General features: G+C 48.6%; 1 protein-coding gene across 1 annotated transcript in view; it reads right to left on the bottom strand.

Annotated features, from left to right (window-relative positions):
- ERBB3 (erb-b2 receptor tyrosine kinase 3) overlaps nucleotides 1–19,525 on the bottom strand; it is a 21,477-nt gene continuing 1,952 nt past the window's right edge. The window contains exons 2-28 of the mRNA XM_069585007.1: nucleotides 17,490–17,641; nucleotides 16,762–16,948; nucleotides 15,935–16,060; nucleotides 15,260–15,325; nucleotides 14,973–15,091; nucleotides 14,723–14,864; nucleotides 12,674–12,787; nucleotides 12,452–12,572; nucleotides 9,957–10,030; nucleotides 9,691–9,781; nucleotides 9,030–9,235; nucleotides 8,579–8,708; nucleotides 8,277–8,367; nucleotides 7,900–8,054; nucleotides 7,447–7,500; nucleotides 6,964–7,105; nucleotides 6,152–6,271; nucleotides 4,980–5,078; nucleotides 4,601–4,786; nucleotides 4,278–4,433; nucleotides 3,954–4,029; nucleotides 3,625–3,771; nucleotides 3,213–3,310; nucleotides 2,940–3,125; nucleotides 2,713–2,784; nucleotides 1,996–2,290; nucleotides 1–1,810 (exon numbers count right to left, since the gene is read on the bottom strand). Of these exons, the coding sequence (XP_069441108.1) occupies nucleotides 1,290–1,810; nucleotides 1,996–2,290; nucleotides 2,713–2,784; nucleotides 2,940–3,125; nucleotides 3,213–3,310; nucleotides 3,625–3,771; nucleotides 3,954–4,029; nucleotides 4,278–4,433; nucleotides 4,601–4,786; nucleotides 4,980–5,078; nucleotides 6,152–6,271; nucleotides 6,964–7,105; nucleotides 7,447–7,500; nucleotides 7,900–8,054; nucleotides 8,277–8,367; nucleotides 8,579–8,708; nucleotides 9,030–9,235; nucleotides 9,691–9,781; nucleotides 9,957–10,030; nucleotides 12,452–12,572; nucleotides 12,674–12,787; nucleotides 14,723–14,864; nucleotides 14,973–15,091; nucleotides 15,260–15,325; nucleotides 15,935–16,060; nucleotides 16,762–16,948; nucleotides 17,490–17,641 (3,926 nt within the window). The 3' untranslated portion in view covers nucleotides 1–1,289. The remainder of the gene's footprint in view (nucleotides 1,811–1,995; nucleotides 2,291–2,712; nucleotides 2,785–2,939; nucleotides 3,126–3,212; nucleotides 3,311–3,624; nucleotides 3,772–3,953; nucleotides 4,030–4,277; nucleotides 4,434–4,600; nucleotides 4,787–4,979; nucleotides 5,079–6,151; nucleotides 6,272–6,963; nucleotides 7,106–7,446; nucleotides 7,501–7,899; nucleotides 8,055–8,276; nucleotides 8,368–8,578; nucleotides 8,709–9,029; nucleotides 9,236–9,690; nucleotides 9,782–9,956; nucleotides 10,031–12,451; nucleotides 12,573–12,673; nucleotides 12,788–14,722; nucleotides 14,865–14,972; nucleotides 15,092–15,259; nucleotides 15,326–15,934; nucleotides 16,061–16,761; nucleotides 16,949–17,489; nucleotides 17,642–19,525) is intronic.

The raw sequence follows: 19,525 nt of genomic DNA on the forward strand, positions 1-19,525 counted from the left end.
TGCAAAACTTTGGCATTTTTATTCAGACGTATAAAAACAAAACAAAAAATTTCAGGGATAAAAACAGATACCCCAGTTTCCCATCCAAAGGGACAGAGGTCTGAAGCTGGGTCCTCTTTCTATCCCTACTGGAAGCTTCCCACGACTGGATGAGAATAGCTCCTGAAAGTGGCTCTTGGGACCCCCGTGAATCTGTCCCTTGGGTGGAGCTCATATACAGCACATGTAGGCTACGGTTTACACAGAGATGTCCAGTTATTTTTCCTTCTGACCACCCCCTTCCACTTCTAGGATAAGAGGTCAGGGTGAAGGAGGAGGCTACAGTAGTTGTTGGAGTTAGACTTGATTCAGTGCAAAAACAAGAAGACAATGCCCCTTACCAGGGCTCTGGCTTACATCAGTTTTCCTTGATACCTTACAGTAAGAGCACATGCATTTGAAGATTTTGAATCATGGACCTGCTACTTGATTTACTTAATCTCTTTAAGGCTCCTCTATCCATGGGATTCTCCAGGCAAGAATACTGGAGTGGGTTGCCATTCCCTCCTCCAGGGGATCTACCCGACCCAGGGTTGGAACCCGTGTCTCCTGTGTCTCCTGAATTGCAGGCGGATTCTTAACCCACTGAGCCATCAGGCAAGTCCCTCTTTAAGGCTCAGTTTCCTTATTTGTAAAATAGGCTAATACCTAGGTCACAGAGTTGATGTCAAGGATGAAGTGAGATAAATTTAGGTAAAGTTTAGCAGGATGCTTGGCACATAGTAAATGCTCAATTAATAGTAATCATTAATATCTACTCCCAACCTCTTTCTTCACTCCACAAGATTTCACTTCTCATTCTTTCTGCAGGGTTAAGGATCGTAAGCCAAAATTTTCCTTTCCCCTGCCAGGTTCCCCCCTTTCCTCTTCCTTTAAAGTCTAAAGGGAAATAAAGGCATACTTTAAAGCCTAGTGTCAACAAGTCAGAGTCTAAGAAAAAGGGACAAGAGTAATCCTTCATATCTCCAGGGAGTTCCCCTGAGGAAGCTGAGGAATGGGATTGGGAAAGCACACAAAATAGGGAAAACCATCTCCTTTCCTGGGATCAGGAAAGAGAAAAAGTGCACAGCTGGCTACATAACCACAAGAAATTTGTGTCAAAGTGTTTAAGGCCTCCATAGTTTGAATGGAATTGTCTAGGACTAGGAAATGGGGCTGAGACCTGTGAGGGAGAGAGACCAAGAAGAGGGTTACTCTCCAGAGGCACTAGCTGCCATCAAGTGCTCCCTGAGCACCTCAGTGAGTAAGGGTTATATTCTCTGGGCATTAGCTTTGGGGAAAAGCCTGCTATGCCAGTAATCAGGGTTATCAAAGGCAGAGTCAGTGGCTTCTAAACTACGTAAAGCTTTGAGGCGGGCATAGTGGACCTGGGGCCCACGGAGTACAGGCCCCTGGAAAGCTCTCATTTCTTCATACCCTTGCTCAGAGGCTGGGCAGGCGCCCATGGCTGCATAGTCCCCCCCAGCACCTCCTCCACCACGTCGCCGATTCATATATTCATAGTCCTCATCTGGAGTTGTGCTGGCGTTGGGCATGTTGGGCATGGGGTTGAGTGGGCAACTCTGTGTGCTGCCCAGGGAGGCACTGAGGTCTGATCCCACATCCATGTACTCATAACCCAGCTCCTCGAGGGAACTTGGCCTAGGAGGACGAGATGGACTGCACCTTCTCCTCCGGTTCATGTATTCATATTCCTCATCATCGTCGTCTTCTGTACCCAGAACAGAACTGAGACCCACTGAAGAAAGGGTGCCTTCCCGGGAGGAGGTACCTAGGGGTAGAGAAGAGAGGCTAGGTATGTGGTATTACTTCATGGTAATGGGCAGTGGGGAGTAGAAGGATGTTAGGAAAAAATGAATAGGGAAGGATATGCTCGGGGAAGACAAAAGGATTAAGAGGAGCCTGCAAAAGGAGGATTAGAGAAAGATTTGAGGAAAGCAGAGCAGAATCAGGCACCTTTGATGCGTGCATCTGGCATGACATAACCATTGACATCCTCTTCCTCTAACCCTGGTGGGGACTGTGGGGTGACAGGAGTAAGCAGGCTATGGCGCTGGGAATGGTAGGCACTGTCTCCCCTTGGCCGTGGGCTCCGGCTCCGGCTCCTACACATAGACACCTTCTCCTGGAGCTCAGCCTCGGAGCCTGTCACATGGCCCTCCGATGATTCTGATGCCAGGCGTCCCCGTGGCATTGGGTGCAGAGAGGCTGGACGGGGGTACCGTTCATTGCCTCCAAAAACTGCAGACTCCTAAGGAGGAGAATAATACATGGTGATTTATACAGAAACGAGCGAAGAAGAGAAATTTGTCTAGAAAGAGATTGGGCTGTTCAGCACCTTCTGTTTTGTAGAACCCTGATCAAACGAGATTTCCAAAGTCTCCCCTGCTACTACCTACCAATCCTAAGGCACTGCCACCCAACCTCTTGGTATCCTCTTTTATTAATTTTTAAAAAAATGTTTTATTTTATATTGGAGCCTAGTTGATTAACAATGTTATGTTAGTTTCAGGTGTACAACAAAGTTATATGTGCATCTATTCTTTTTCAAATTCTTTTCCCAACTAGGTTGTTACAGAATCTTGAAGCAGAGTTCTCTGCCCTATACAGTAGGTACTCGTTGGTTAGCCACTTTAAGTATAGCATCTTGGCCTCCTCCTAAACAGACCTTACCTGGCCAACCTCCCCAAGATTTCCCTGGTTCATAGGCATATATCCAGATGATGGACTTACAAGGCTCTGGCTCTAGGATGAAAAAAGTGAGGAAGAGATTTAGATTGAGAGAGAAATCTGCTCACTAGAAAGGCCTTTGAGTAATTAATATGGACATCTGTGGAGTTCATGAGGGTGCAGGTGTACAGATGGCTTATAAAGTCTTAGGAAACTGGAAAGTGTCTTACCCCACGTGGTCGATTAAGTGTTCCAATTGGCAGGCTAAGGGCAGAGCCTAGTGTAGCTGCCGGATTCTCCTCTGCCTCCAACTCCAGGTCCAGGTCTAGTTCTGGCTCCAGCTCTACTTCCTCCAGTTCCTTGTTTGTCAGAGGCGGGGGCTCTGCCCCAGGGGTAGTTCCAGGCCCACTCTCTCTCTGTGAAGCAGAGATTGTTAAGATAGATCCTGGCTCCAGCCAATTTCCCCTTTCTCTAGATCTTGGCACCTCCAGGTCTCTACTCACCTTTATGACCAGATACCGTGGTGGGTCTCGGGCCATCCTGGTGAACTCATTGGCTAGTTCTTTAAAGGTCGGGCGAATGTTCGCATCAATCATCCAACCTGGGGATAAGATACAGGAAGCAGAGCCATAAGAGGGGAGTGGAATAGGGAGGGAAGTCACTTATAAAACAGCAATGCTTTGTTCCCTTGTCTTTGTGTGGAAAGCCTGACATCCAACAGCATCACAATAATGTGGAAAGTGCTTAATGTTTATTGGGCAGAGACCATCTGGGGCATGCACCGCTGTTCTGGGTATTCACTTTTCATCACTGAGCATTGTTTATCTGTGCCCTTATTTTTCTTTTTTCTTCAGTTCAATGAAGCAATAATGAACTAAAAAAAAATAAAAAAGCTGAGATCAGCAGGTAACTCACACTTGACCATGACCATGTAGACATCAATGGTACAGATCTGGGGTTGTGCCAACCGCTCCCCCTTCTCCAGCAGGTCTGGTATTTCAGCCAGTCGCAGCCCTGCATAGGGCTCTGCCCCAAAGGTCATCAGCTCCCAAACTGTCACTCCTGGTATAGGAAGACATGACTAGTTGATGGCAAAATAGTAGACATGGGCATGCAGATTAAGGGAAGGCAGAACTTGATCTGATCCAGGATCTGAAGGGCTTAGAGATTCTAAGAAAGGGTCTCAAAAGGCAACTTTGGAATTTGGGCTATTAATCTTATGGTGGGCATCCAGATGGGCTGACCATAGCTCCAGACGTCACTCTGGTGTGTGTATTTCCCAAAATGGATACTCTCCAGGGCCATCCACTTCATTGGAGTCTGAGGGATCAAAGACAAAAGCATTACCAGCTGATTTCTACACATTGTCTTAGCATTTCTAAACTCAGGTTCTCCATTGTTCTTTCCTTTTTTGCTCTCTAAACTTTTATTTCTGGCATCTCCAGGTTCCTCTCCTTGAACTGCCCCTGTAGCATCTGATGGCCTCTGAAGGAGGCACAGAGCACTCACTCCCTATCCCCACGCTTCAGTCCACACCCACTCCTTACCCAGCCTTTGCATCACCTTACCTTGGCTTCATTGTACAGCAGCTGCTTATCATCAGGGGGCAGCAAGTCAGCAACCCCAAAATCTGCCACCTGAACCTGGCTAGGTGATTTTAGTAGCACATTTCGGGCAGCCAGGTTCCTATGCACCATGCCATGTTCCTCAAGGTAGTACATTCCCTGTAGGGAAGGAAGTTTTCTTAAAGTTGGAGAAATTGGTTCTCAATTGAGTCCCAGAATCACCTCAAACCCTCAGGCACCTCTCAACACTTCCAAGCCCCTGGGCCCCTCCCTGCAGGCCTGTAGGCAGTTCCGTCTTAAAACTCCTCCAGGCTCCTCGCACTCACTTTGGCAATTTGTACTCCCCAGTTGAGCAGCAGCTGTGGCCCCAGCGCCCCACGGTGTTGTCTCACGTGATCCAGCAGGGAGCCCAGAGGCAAGTACTGAGTGACGAGCTGCAGAGATGACCCTGGAGACAGTCCCAGCAGCCGTACAATGTGGGCATGGTCGAGGCTGCCGATGGCCAGCATGTGCTAAAAGACACAACAAGAAAGGTCATCCTGGGAACAGACAGGTTCACATAAAACCAGACCAGGGCTCCCCCAACATTCAGGGACATCTCTGTGGCTAATATAGTACCTGCTAACACAAGACCGTGTTTCTACATAATTGTATCTAATAGCTATCCTCTCCTAGTGGCACACCGAACACCTTGCCTTCACTTACGTCTGTCACAGCTTGAAAACTTTGCCGTCCACTCTTGTCCTCAATGACTTTAATGCAGACTGGAATCTTGATTGATTCACCCTCAGGAATCCACACGCCCTGGGAAGTTTTGGGCAGGAGTCAGCCTAAGGTCATTCTTCCCAGGCTACTCCTTTCCCTGGATCTTTTTTTTTTCTTTTTCTAGTTTTATTGAGGTATAATTGACATATACCACTGTATATGTTTAAGATGTACAGCATAATGACTTGACTTACATGTATCATGAAAAGATTACCACAATAAGTTTAGTGAATATCCATCATCTGAGAGAGAAACAAAATTAAAGAAATAGAAGTTTTTTTCTTATGATGAGAAATCTTAACTTTTAGGAGGATTTACTTTCTTAACTACTTTCATATATAGCATACAGCAGCATTAATTACATTTATCACATTTTACATCACTTAGTGGGCTTCCCGGGTGGCTCAGCAGTAAAGAATTCGCCTGTAATATAGGAACTGCAGGAGATGCATTTTCAGTCTCTGAGTCAGGAAGATCCCCTGGAGCAGGGCATGGCAACCCGCTCCAGCATTCTTGCCTGGAAAATGCCATGGACAGAGGAACCTGGCAGGCTACAGTCCACGGGGTCGCAAAGAGTCAGACACAACTGAAGCAACTTAGCATGCATGCACATCACTTAGTACATATTTATCTTATAACTGTAAGTCTATACATTTTGACTGCCTTCATCCAATTCCTCCTCCTCCTACCCCAATGGAGAACCTGAGCTTCCCTGGTAGCTCAGAGGTTAAAGCATCTGCCTGCAATGCAGGAGAGCTGGGTTTGATTCCTGGGTTGGGAAGATCCCCTGGATGAAGGAAATGGCAACCCACTCCAGTATTCTTGCCTGAAAAACCCCATGGACAGAGGAGCCTGATGGGCTATACTCTATGGGGTAGCAAAGATTTGGACATGACTGAGCGACTTCACTTTCTTTCTTTTCTATCCCACCTCTACTTCTGGTAACCTCCAATCTCTCCAATCTGATCTCTTTTTTTCTGAGTTTGCTAGTTTTTGAAGTCTGACCTAGAACACTATTAAAAGGTATGGAATGAAAAGATCTTTCCCTGATCTCTCTCCTCCTTGCCCTAGATCCTTTCCCCACCTCCCCAATCTTCTTGTGGGCCACTCACTTTGTGCACAGTTCCAAAGATGCCGGAGCCCAGCACTTTAAGCTTCCTCAGCTCTGTTTCTTTGAAGACTCGGGCCAAGACTTTGTTAGCCTTTTCACTGGGATCCAGAGGCTCTACACTCTGCAGAACAGATGGGAAGGAGGTACTCAGGAAAGCCCACTCCCATGTCCATCTCCAGGCCCCTCGCCACAGGTGCCTGCCAAGAGCAGCAAAGCCTGAAGGGGTGGGAACAGGAGGAGAAATGTCTCTAGTCTTAGAAAATATTTCAGGCCTATTGGAGCATAACAGACCTTGAGGACTGAGGAAGTTGTGTTCATGAGATCAGGAATCAAGAGGGTTAGGTTTTCCCTTTGATAGGGGGGTAGGGGAGAGGGTTGGTAATACTATCACGTTGATTAATTTTTCAGACTTTGAATTTTTTATTTTATATTGGAGTACAGCCAATCAACAATGTTGTGATAGTGTCAGGTGACCAGCGAAGGAGCTCAAGCCATGCCTTGAGTACTTTTATACACTTTCTGTTTTTCAAAGCATTTTCACAAATCCCCTTTTACCCTTACAGCCATCTTGTAAGGATGAATGTTATTGTTTCCTCTGTATATGTGCATAAACAGGCAGAGAAGGAAGGTAACTTCTTCAAAGTCACATGGCAAATTAATGGCAAAATCAGGAGTTTCCCATTTCTCTGGGCAGAGTCCTTTCCGGGGGACCATACTACCTCCTTGAAGAAAGGGATCAAGGCTCTGGGGAAGGAAGAGGCTCTCCAAGGGTGATGGTATAGGGCACATTTCCAGGGTAAGATAGACACTCACCTCACCCCGTTCCAGGTAGCGCCTCATAGCCCTCTTATTCTGAATCTGGCGTCCACGCCAATAGAGAAAAGTGCTGCCCAGGATCAGGAAAGTCACTGCCAACCCGACTACCACTGTTAAGGCCATTGCCAGGTGGGTTTTGCTGCAGAACAGAGAAGCCCAGAATTATCCTGGGTCTACGCTCCCTGTACAAATGTCATTTATACCTGTACTAAATGTATAGAACAGATCTTGGGCAAGAAGTTAACCTGCACATCTGCATATATCCTTGAGCAATGAAGGGGTTAACCTCAATCTCCACCCCAAGACCACTGCAAGTTAATTTTAGGAAGGGAAGGCCAGAAACGTGGATTCTTGTGTCCCTGAGTCCCATGATAGTAGCCTATATATAGAAGGCCAGAATGAATACACTCAACTCTTTGCAGGAAGTAACTGTGCTTCCCCAAATATCCCCAGGTCCCTATACCTCTAAGCCCACCATACCTGATTAGTGGCAGCAGTTGGCCTAAACAGTCTTGTAGCTCTGGTCCCTTACACCTGGAGAAGAAAGTCAGCTCCTTAAATGGGAGCTTGGGAGACTCCCACTGGAGGCTCAATTCCAACAGCCTCAACATATAACATTGTTTCAGACCCTTCCATGGCATCCAGTCCTGGAGTCCAAAGCATATCCCAAGACATGGCCCCATCTCTGGCTCAGCAACCCTCCCTGAGTCCCTCTGCTGAATGAAACTCCCCTGAGTTGAGGCTATTCCAGGTCTCTCAAATTGTGGTATCATTTTGAGCAGTTACTGAGTTTCCTTTTCTCCAGTCCTTCACTACGCAGCTGGGAGTGGTTCTTACATCATAGTTCCTTTCTGGTCTCCTCAAGCTCTACTTTCCGCCTAGTTCTGTGCTCCTACCCCTCCTCCAATACCCTTTTATTATCCCATCACTGACCCCTGGGTGCAGTTCTCATGACAGGGCCGACATTCATTCTGAGCATCTGGGTACTTGTAGATGGGGCCCTTGGCACCGAGGACTCCAAAGGGGCAGCTGCTCACACAGTGGGGCCCATCTCGAAAATGGGCACATTGGGCACAAGCATCAGAGCCCTGAGTGGAAGAGAGATGGTCAGGAAGTATGGGATCTCAAGATCAACTCCATACTCCCAACAAGAACTCACCCAGTCATTCGGTTTCCTCCGGCCTCAGGCCCTAGCATCATCTGGCCTCCCTGTGCCTCTCTAAGGCCTTGAATTTTGGCCACAGCATTCCCTAGACCCTCCAGGGCAGCCCTGCCTCTCTCCCATAGAGATCCTGGTGCTGCTACTGTACCGAGCCATTGCATGTGACAGTGCCCTCCATGGGTTGGCATTCCTGGTGGCAGGAGAAACATTCAGCTTCATGGGCAAACTCACGAGGCTCCCTGTGGGGGTTGGGGGTGGGGCAGGAGGTAAAGAAAGGGGAGTCACTTCCAAGGCCTGACCTGCCCTGATCCCCTAACCACAGGGCCTCCTACCTAATTCCCACCAAGGCACATGCAGAAAGTTGTCTAAAGGTTTTCAGGAGCCACCTGAACATCTTCCTCCCAGGGCCCAATCCCCCTACCCCTTCTTGACTCTCTCCCCTCACTGTACCCGTTCAAGAAGTTGCAGTGGGTGACACAGACACCTTCTCGGCTGTAGTTCCGGCAAGATAGGCACTGGCCAGGGCCTGGGCCCCAGCATCCTCCAGAGCATAGTGGATCACACACTTTGCCCTCTGCCACTGGAAAGGAAGGGCTGGGTTAGGAGGAGCCTGAGGTCTCCTAACAAGCCTTTTCCTTACTCTTGCTCATTACTGCTGCTGCTGCTAAGTCATTTCAGTCGTGTCCGACTCTGTGCAACCCCATAGATGGTAGCCCACCAGACTCTCCCGTCCCTAGGATTCTCCGGGCAAAGAACACTTGCTCATTACTATTTCCAGTCTAATGTCCCCCTTTCCTTTGCTCCATCCCTCATCCATTCTCCCACTGGCAGGGCAGAGCAGTCCTTACACCCCTCTCCCACTTGACTCCCCCATCCATCTGTCCTGGGCCCTTTCCCTCACCACAGTCTCTGCGGGGCCGATTATGCTTGATGTCCAGTCTCTCTTCTGAAGGCCCCCGAAGCAGCCTGGTCCAGTTCAGGGAATGGTGGTAGCAGAGCTGCCTGTTGGCACTGATGTAGATACGCCCAGCACTAATTTCTTTCAGGGATCGGAAGCCCAGAGACGTTACATTCAAGTTCTTCATGATCAACAGTGAGAAGCCCCGGCTGAGAGCAAGGAGACCAGATGAGAGGGGAGACCAGATGAGAGGGGAGACCACAGAGGAAAAACTAATCATGCTTTGGATTCATTTTCCTTCAACAAATTTGCTCTGAACTAGTCACTGAGAGGGACTTCCCCTCCTGTAGCCTGTGCCCCATCAAACTCCCACTGTATAAGTCGGTCAGTCATGTCCAACTCTTTGTGACCCCATGGACTATATAGCCCACCAGGCTCCTCTGTCCATGGGATTCTCCAGGCAAGAAAGCTGGAGTGGTTTGCCATGCCCTCCCAGGGGATCTTCCCAACCCAGGGATTGAACCCACATGACATCTCTGTCTCCTGCACTGGCAGGCAAATTCTTTACCACTATTGCCATTTGGGAAGCAGGTGTGAGACCAGGCCTTATATTTCACTCAAGATGCCTAAGAAACAATTCTTTGCCTCCACACCTCATACTTACTTGTAGAGGCTTCGGCCCCCAATGGTCGTCAGGTTGGAAAAGACACTGAAGTTGTGCATGTGGGGAGGCCAGGATTGGATGTTCAGGTAACCTGAGGGGATGGAGAAGGCTGTATGAATGGGGAGTCTCTTCCCTTCCCTTCTCAGCTTCACCTGGTCCTTCCCCTGCTGCTTGGGACACAATTTTCTCAAGTGGTTACACTGCAGTTTGTACCAGTGGTTCATCTAGCCCTCTCAGAAAGGGTAGCCTCTTCCCCTTCCACTCACCTGTGATCTCCCGCACTGTCCGAAAGACATTGAGCTTCTCAGGGTCCAGGGCAGGGATCTTGTGCCAGGGGTCTCTGGGAAGAACAGTGAAAAACAGTCAACAAAGTAGAAGCATAACCTAGTAGCAGTAAGCATGCCTAGTTTCCAAATACCATTCTTCACGAGAGCCAGCTTGAGTGAATCAAGAATAACTGAACTGGTTAACTAGAATAATGATTGTAAGAGACAATGAAACATTGACTAAAACAAGTATCCACACAGATTAAACACACCAACACATAAATAAATAGGAAGGAAAGGCTCTGCCTAATACCAGAAGGCCAACAAATTGGCATTTATTTGTGAGGGACAGGAAGGCCTGCAGGCTGCAGTCCATGGGGTCACAGAGAGTTGGACACAACTTAGCAAGTGATCAACACAACAACAATGGAGTTAGAAAATCATCATTTGGCAATTCTCATAAAAACTGGTTCAGGGGACCTCCCTAGTGGTGCACTGGCTGAGACTACACACTTTCAATGCAGGGGGCCTGGGTTTGATCCCTGATCAGGGAACTAGATTCCACATGCCACAGCTAAGACCTGGCATAGCCCAATAAATATTTAAAACACAAAAAACTGCTTCAAGCAAGTATCTCCCCATAAGAAATTTAATTGAAAAGGGAAAATAACATTACTGTAGAAAAGCTGGCAGACACCACCTTAACCAAATGGCCAGAGGCGGCATCACCAGTAATGGGACAGATCAATATCACGTGCCTTCTTGATATGATGCACTGAGAATATGCCTGTAGTATCAAAAATGCCTAACTTGAGTGGGAGGGGACATAGGTAAACCTGTGGCTGATTCATGCTAATGTTTGGTAGAAACCAACATAATACTATAAAGCAATTATCCTTCAATTAAAAATAAATTTTAAAAAGAGGTACAGATTTACAATTACAAAATAAGTCACAGAGAGGTAATATACAGCATAAGGAATGTGGTTAAGAATAATTAATGATTTTATATGAGGACAGACGGTTACTAGACTTGTGGTGATATTATAGTGCATGTAAGTGTCAAATCACTAGGCTGTACACCTGAAATTAATGTAATATTGCATATCAACTATATTTCAATAAAAAATAATTATGTAAAAAAAAATGCCTAACTTGAATCTAGGTGTGAGGAAAACTTTAGACAAACCGAAACTGAAGAACATTCTACCAATCACCTGACCTATACTCATCAACAATGTCATGGACATGAACTGTTACAGATTAGAGGAGACTGAAGAGACAATGGATGTACACGTTTGATCCAGGACATCAGTAAAACAAGAGAAATCTGATTAACATCTGTAAATTAGATAACATTTTGTATCTGCTAATTTCTTGATTTAAACAAATGTACTGTGGTTAAGTAAGAAAACGTTGTGTTTTCAAGGAATACACCCTGAAATGTCACTGGGGTGAGAGGACACCATGTCTGGAAATTTACCTTCAAGCGGTTCAGAAAAACAAGAGCATATATAATGAGTGTGTGTGTGTGCGTGTGTGTGTTGTGTAGAGAGAGAAATGATAAAGCATATGGTACACTGGAGAAGGCGATGGCACCCCACTCCAGTACCCTTGCCTGGAAAATCCCAAGGATGGAGAAGCCTGGTATGCTACAGTCCATGGGGTCACAAAAAGTCAGACAGGACTGAGTGACTTCACTTTCCTTTCCTTTTTTTATGGTACACTGTTAACACTTGCTGCTGCTAAGTCGCTTCAGTCATGTCCGACTCTGTGCGACCCCATAGATGGCAGCCCACCAGGCTCCCCCGTCCCTGGGATTCTCCAGGCAAGAACACTGGAGTGGGTTGCCATTTCCTTCTCCAATGCATGAAAGTGAAAAGTGAAAGTGAAGTCGCTCAGTCGTGTCCGTGCAACCCCATGGACTGCAGCCTACCAGGCTCCTCCGCCCATGGGATTTTCTAGGCAAGGGTACTGGAGTGGGGTGCCGTTGGGGGATCTGAATAAAGAGCATATGGAAAATCTTTGTACCATTTTTTGCAACTTTAGATATAATATTGTCCAAAGACAGGCGGTCCTAACGTTTTCTCTCTCTCTCTCACACACACAGACACACACACACACTCACTGTAAATGCTGTCCTGTGGACTGGAATGTCCCTTGCTCTTTGTGGCTCCATACCAAGGAGCAGAACTAGGTGAAACAGCTGGAAGTCATGGGGAGAAAGATTTGTATCCAACTTAAGAACATTTAGAAACCTTTAAGAAGGAGGATACTCTGTCCCTGTCCCTTGCCATTCAGGTGGCTGGGTTGTTCAGGGGTGTCTGAGGGGATTCAAGCCCTGGGGGATTAAGCACTGCCAGGTCCTTTGTGATCTCTAAGATTTTATGATCTAACTTCCTGATCAGCTCCCCGTATGAAGGCTTGAACCAGTGCAATGAACTGTGAGGGGGTTGATGGGGTTGGGGATCAGAGGATGAAAACACAATCTCTAACCCATTGAGGCCAGTGATAAGAAAGTCCAGGTTGCCCAGGATCTTGGTGCAGTTCACGAATCCATCAATGTTGCTCGAGTCCACAGTCTGGAAGCGGCTCCCAGAGCCTGTCCCCTCACAGGCTGCAAACAGAAGAGGCTCAGTGTGGGGATGAGGGGTCGGGGCTGAGTAGTCTCAGGGGAAAGGGTGTCTCTTCACCAACTCCTTTCAATCTCTTACTCACCTTTCGGGCACAGACCCCCACAAGGTTCACATATCTTGAGTCCATTTTTATCTACTTCCATCTTGTCAGCAGGACAGGCCCTGACACAAGACGTTTGATCCACCACAAAGTTATCTAGGAAAGAGGAAAGAGATGAGGGACGAACACTGCCAACTACCAGCTGAACCGCCTCCCTCCTCATCTGCATGGATTTGCTCCAATTGACCACCGGAGGTTCCTTAAGTGCTGGATTCTAAGCATGGATTAGAAAGGCCCTTTGCTCTCTGGATCCCAAAAGCAGAACTAGAAGCAATTGGTGGAAGTCATGGGGAAACAGATACGGGGAACAGGACATAGGGGCCATTTGTTAAGGGTGATGATGATCACAACCCATTGCCCTTTACACTCTCAATTAAACTCCCAACTTGATCCATTTCACCTCCTAAAATTGCATCTAGGGAATTTCCTGGCAGTACAGTGATTAGGACTCCGTGCTTTCACTGCTGAAGGCTTGAGTTCGATCCCTAGTCAGGACATGGCCAAAAAAAAAAGAAAAAATTTCATCTAAAACCCTGGTTAATATTGTGGGAGGAAGCACAACTTAAGGAGTAGAATGTGCTTACCCCTGGGGTAAGATATATAGCAGGAACCAGCCTGGCAACATGGCCAGGACTGCCAGTCAAAATAATCACCACTGATTTAAAGTTTTATTTAGACTTCATTTATACCCTTGAAGTCGATAAAAGTCTTGCCACATTTTATTAGTGAAGTTGGAAGATGTATCATTTGTTTGTTGTTCTGTCCCCTCCCCCAATACTAAACTGTGAAATTTGATTTGTTTAAACTCTGGATGAATCATAGCTTAGTTTGCATGTCCAGCTAATTTGTTTCTATACATTTTCTTTGATTCTCTTTCTCCTTCTCTCAGGGTTTTTACCCAATATATATATGTGTATGTATATAGGTATAGATACATAAATAGATCTTCCTAAAAGTTTTTTGAGGTGCAAGTTTCTCTGTTTTGTTTTTCTCTGTGATTTATGGACATGATGCTGAGATTCAATCACTACATAAAACATCCGGCTATGAAAACAAAACAGAAAACCCAAAGGACTGTTTTTTCCACCAGCTCCGGGGAAGCTATGTGTCAGTCGGATGCTGATTTCAGAAAGATTCACTGTTCCTTCCATTCTGTTTCTCTCTTTCCTCTAGAAAGAAGTTGATCCTAGTGATTTCAGCCCATGAATTAAACAGGACAAAATAACAAATGTGTGGAATTCATATTTTTCTAAAGGGAACTTAAAAACTGCTGCTACATGTTACATACAAAATTGGTTTATACCACATGAACAGAAAATCCCAAGTTCAGTTTTGGTATTTTTCCTTCCTCTTTGTTTTCAGTCATATAGTACTTCCAAATTCAAAATGAGAAGAAAAGCTCTTTTGTATCAAACCATCTATGCAATAAATGTTATATTTTAAAAACAGCAGGTCGCTGGTCACACACACAAACACACACAGAATAAGATTAAATAAAATCCTGTCAGGGACTTCCTTGGTGGTCCAATGGTTAAGACTCCGTGCTTCCAGTGTAAAGGGCATGGGTTCAATCACTGTTCAGGGAATTAAGATTCCACATGCTGTGCAGTGTGGCAAAAACAATATTAAAAAAATAAAATGGATAGGACTTCCCTGGTGGCACAGTGGACGGGAACCTGCCTGCCAATCTAGGAGACACAGATTCAATCCCTTGTCTGGGAAGATCCCACATGCAGTGAAGCAACTAAGTCTATGTGCCACGACTACTGAGCCTGAGCTCTAGAGCCCACGAGCCACAGCTACTGAAGCCTTTATGCCTAGAGCCCGTGCTGCTCAACAAGAGAAGCCTCCACTATGAGAAGCCCACACATTGAAATTAAGAGAAGAACCCGGTTCACCCAATAGAGAAAGCGGCGCAAAGCAACAAAGATCCAGCGCTACTATTCATAAATAAATAAATTTTTGTAAAAAAAGGCTAAAAGAATAAAATCCTGGTTCCACTCCCATTGTTCCTTCCCTTCAGACACTTACGGGGACAGCTGGCTACACACACTCCTCCATACTGATACTTGGTATAGGGATTGGGTTCCAACTGGAAAGTTAGCTTGTTGTAGACTAGAGGCTGTGGACACTGGCGTACACAGGCCCCACTGTCATTGAAGAGTCGGCAGGCCTAGGAACACAGAAGGCTTATAAGACTCATGTTACATATGTACCCTAACTTCCTCCCCAAAGCCCACGCCCCATTTCAGAACAGTCAGGTGGTGGCATCGGTACGTACAAAGCAGTCTGTGTTCTGAGGGCCTGAGCAGCCCCCTGCACACTCGTCATGGCAGCACTGGTTGGGGTTGGGCCCAAAGCAGTGACCATTACACTGCGGTGCACAGATAGTCTTGGTTACTGTGGAAGGGGAGGAAGCACAGCTGTCAGGGCTTCTGGGACTGTGTTCTGAGGCTCTCCCTCACCCTCTTGCCCTCTAGGCTCATCCCCACCCTCCTGACAGAGTTGGATGGGAAAGGATAAGAAAGTGTACATGAGTTTGAAGTTTTTAAAATGAAGCAGACCCACATGTCTGACAGTCTTCTGGTCCGGGACCCCAGCATCGCCCCTCGCAGGCCTCATGACAGGGGGGACCTGATTGGGAGAGAAAAAGGCCGTCAAAAAGGCTTGCTCAAATCAACAGGGTATGATGTCAGCACACAGGCACCCAGTCCCGGGAAGCGAGGAGCCAGGGCGGTGTCCCTCCTTGCGCTGGCAGAGCAGGGCTGGGCTCAAGCGAACCTGTCAGCGAGGGGTGGAGCCGCGCCTCCACACCACCCACAGGGCGGCTGAGGGGAGGGCCTGGGGCATATGTCGGGCTCAGCTCAGTCTCAAGCCAGAAATTTGGTTCTTCTTGGCAAACTGAACTCAGTAGGAATATGTGCAAGTAAGTGGACAGGGAGCGGCAGCCTGCAGTTGGGGGTGGGTGGGCTCCAAGAAGGGAGAACGCTGGAGTGGAAAGAGAGGTGGATCTGGAGTCGAGACCCGGCTTCTCACTCAGCACAGAGCTCGTCAGCCCCTTCCCCTGGCACCCTGCTTCTGCAGTTCCGGTTCCAGGCAACCGACCTGCTCCCACTTGGCAAGCTCCTTGGGTTAGAGCCTGAGGTTTGTTCAGGGAGACTGGGCTCAGCTTAGGGACATACTGAGGAGCGGAAGGGAGTCACTCTGGTTGGGTGGGGGGCAGTCTTGATCACAGCCACTCACAGGTCTTGCCGTTGTTCTTCACTACTATCTCAGCATCTCGGTCCCGCACAATGTCCCTCCAGTCGATTGTGTCCATGTGACAAAGTTTCTCGTTCTTCTCAATGTAAACACCCCCTGACAGAATCTCTGAGGAAGGGAAGACCAATGCCAGGGTCAAGGGCTAGTCAGGGGAGTCCCTCCTTTTCCCTCCCTCCCCACCAGTCTGAGAGGCCACCCCAGTCAGAAGCAGGAGATGTCGGGTAGACAGATACATCCAATTAAGTCCAAACTGCAGACGCCTTACAAGAGGAGGAGCCAGGCTGAAACAAAGTCCTGCCTCCTCAGACACCTGTCCAGATCCGGTTGAGCCAGTGGGGGAGGGGAAGGGAAAGGAGAGAAGATCCCTGACTCAAGCCCACACCCACACCCCCATGTGCCCTACCTGCCTGTTTTTCAGCTGACTGGGACAGGGAGAATTTTAGTACCTAGCCTGTAACCCTCTGGCTTGGGGGGGTTGGTTCTTGGGGGTGGGGAAGGGATTCCCATTCCCAGAGAAGGAGGGACATTAAGGTACACTGTACTGAAGTTAGAGGAACGGCTAACAGCTCCGGCTCCAACTTCAGCCCCACCAAGACATGAGGGCCCTCCCCCAGGGCAAGACGCCCCAGCTCCCCATTAGGGCTGTCTCTCTATTGTTCAAGGAGGAGTGGACCTTTACACCTTAGTGGTCATGGTGGTGGGTGCCGTGAACAGGGCACTTAGAGGGAGCAGTCTGGGGCCATGGTCAAGGAGGCACCTGTCAGCGGGTGGGCTGAGGGCAGGCCTGGAAGGAATCACTGGGAACTGACCAGTGAGCTGAGTAAGGCGGAGCTGGCGGAGAGCGTGGCTAGAGTTGGTGTTGTAGTTCAACATGACAAAGATGGCAAACTTTCCATCGTAGACCTGGGTCCCCCGCACCACTCGGAGGTTGGGCAGTGGCAGTGTAGAGAACTCGTTCATGGCCACGAGGACATAGCCGGTAACTTCTCGGATCCACTGTGACGGAGCAGATCGCATCGGTGAGAGGGACAAGAAATGGGGCAAGAAGTCTCAGTCCCCTTTCCCTCCCTAAGGCACTGAGGAACCTCTAACTCCTCTAATTCTTACCAAGTCCTGTTTTGGAGTAGGGAATAGCAGGTGCCACATGACTTCTACAAGTGAAGATGGGTTGCAGAAATGATTGAGAAATTCTAGGCTCCAAGCCTTTCCTTCCAAGGGCTCCTCATGCCAGGACAGTCTTTGCTTATCCCTGCCTCACCTTTCCAGGTGCCCCTCAGTCCCTGGTGTAGAATCTACCCCACCCCTGCTTCTTCTCCTGGCCAGCCCTTGTGTATCCCCAGCTACAGCCACCAGTCCACAGGCCCTAGATTCCAATCACTGCCCCATAAACGCACAGGCTTGGATCTTAGAAACCACTTAGTTTTAGGAATGCTGAGCTCCATCCAGCTCCAGCACAGGGTAGCCCCGAGGACAGGAAACAGGCTTCAATAGGGAGGACAAGGGGGAAGAAGTTGAGACAGAAGGTCAGCGCTCTAACCTGCAGAAAGGAGAGGTCAGCATTGTGTCCTGTGAGCACGATCTCCAGGTTCCCCATCACCACCTCACACTTCTCATAGAGCTTGTGCAGTGTCTGGTATTGGTTCTCAGCATCGCCAGTCACACTCAGCCCATTCAGAGTCCCAGGGCACACTGTTCCAAGTGGAGGGGAGAGCGGCAGGGGGCTAGACATAAGTTTCCAGCCCCATCCCCCCAAGACCACCCCCTTGGTTGCCCTCCTCTAGTAACACTCAACATGACCAGAAGGCAGCTGCCCCCAACCCTCAACCCTAGAGGCAGATACCAAGGCTAGACTGAGGGCTTTAACTTCCTCTTTTCCCAAAATCCCTTCACTATCCCCCTGAACAGGAAGGTGAAAAGATTTCCTTCTCCCACCTGGGCCTCCTCTGGGCCTCTTTTGGGTACTACTTTGGGTGCTAAGGAGTTAATCAAGAAGGATGTGGGGTTGTTTTCCTCTCCCTAAGAAGAAGTTAGAAATGGACCACAACTTGGTTACCCTCCTCTTCCCCGCCCCCACTCCAACCAGGCACTTCTCTACCCCCATCCTGCCTCTCTAGGTCCTGGAATAAATATCTCTTTGGGGCAGCACACAGCCCCTATTGTGTCTAGGGAGGGTGGGATGGGGGCAGAGGGTGGGGGCAGTGCCTGGGGCCACAGTCCGGCCCACAATGAGGCAATTCTATCTTGGAGGAGGGGGCTGCTCCACCCTGTCCCCAGACACCCTGTCCTCAGCAGCAACCCCCCTCCACCCTCAAGCCTTGGGTTCAGACCAGTGACCTCACTAGCGGGGGGCCTCTGGTGGTGGTGGTGGTGATGGTGGTAGTTGGGGTCAATGTAAGCTTTGTCTTTCAAGCTGGAAGACAGGGAGCTGGTTGCCTACCCCGCACCCCTCCCTGAACTCTGGCTTCCCTCTCACTCCTTTCCTCATCCCCACACATGCCAGCTCTCTCCGCATCACACTTTCCAGCCCTAGAGTATTTTTCAGCAAATACAGAGAAGTTGGATGGAAACAGCAGTCGACTGCCTCCAGTCTCAGCCTTCTACCCAATTTTATTGTCAGAGGAGATCCATTAAGAAGTCTTCCAAACATCGCTCACTCACTCACTCAATCCTCACTCACTGTCAGTCTTGGAGGTTCACTTTACTTTGTAAGTGTGGAGGAGGACATGGGGGCTTATAGTCAATCTTGGACCCTGAAGCCCTACCCTGTCTCTCCTCTGGCTCAGTGAAAGGCTGCAAGGGAACGGGTAGATACCACCTGTTCCAGCCACCCTTCCCTGAGGCGGTGGCAGCCTAGTGGGAGGCAGGAGTGGGAATGGAGGAAGGGAGGTGGGTGAGGCCCCAACCCCTCCTCCTGGATGCACCCCTAGTCTGACCACTCGACCTTTGAGGGGTTCCCATTCCCTATCACTCCCCATGAAGGGAAAAGTGTGAGCTAGACCCAGCAGAGGAGTAAACAGACACGAGCTCCCAGAGGTGCCTGGGAACCCTAGGGTCCTTGGGTTGAAAAGAAAACCACTAGGAGGCTGGTCGTTTCTGCAACAGCCCCACCCCAACTCCCTTCTTGCCAGGACACCCCCTCTTCCAAGTCAAGGCGCCAACCTTTCTCCCCAGATAAAGGAGGAGCCAAGATTTCTGCACAAGGAAGCAGGGTGTGTGTGTGTGTACACACGCACACACATTCGCACGCAGACAAACACGTACACAGCTCCCCTACTAGCCCGGTCCGTCCTTGGGTTTCCTTGTTAGGGAGTATTGCAGGTGGCCCCATCCTTCCCACCTGCCCGCATGTGTTTGTGCAGACTTTGTGTCGAGCTGGGGAGACTACAGTGTTAGAGGTCCCAGTTCCCTGCCACCCTGAGGGTAAAGTCCATATTACACAAACAAGAGCAAAGGGCTGGGCGGGAAACGATGAACAACACCTCTGAGGAGGAACCAGGCATCTAGGGGAGGAGTGGAGGGGGAGGGGAATTCAAAAGTCCTTGCTATACCCAGCGACCAGGGGCACCGGGAGGG

The sequence above is a fragment of the Ovis canadensis genome, chromosome 3 (assembly GCF_042477335.2).
Source record: "Ovis canadensis isolate MfBH-ARS-UI-01 breed Bighorn chromosome 3, ARS-UI_OviCan_v2, whole genome shotgun sequence".
Classification (NCBI taxonomy): domain Eukaryota; kingdom Metazoa; phylum Chordata; class Mammalia; order Artiodactyla; family Bovidae; genus Ovis; species Ovis canadensis.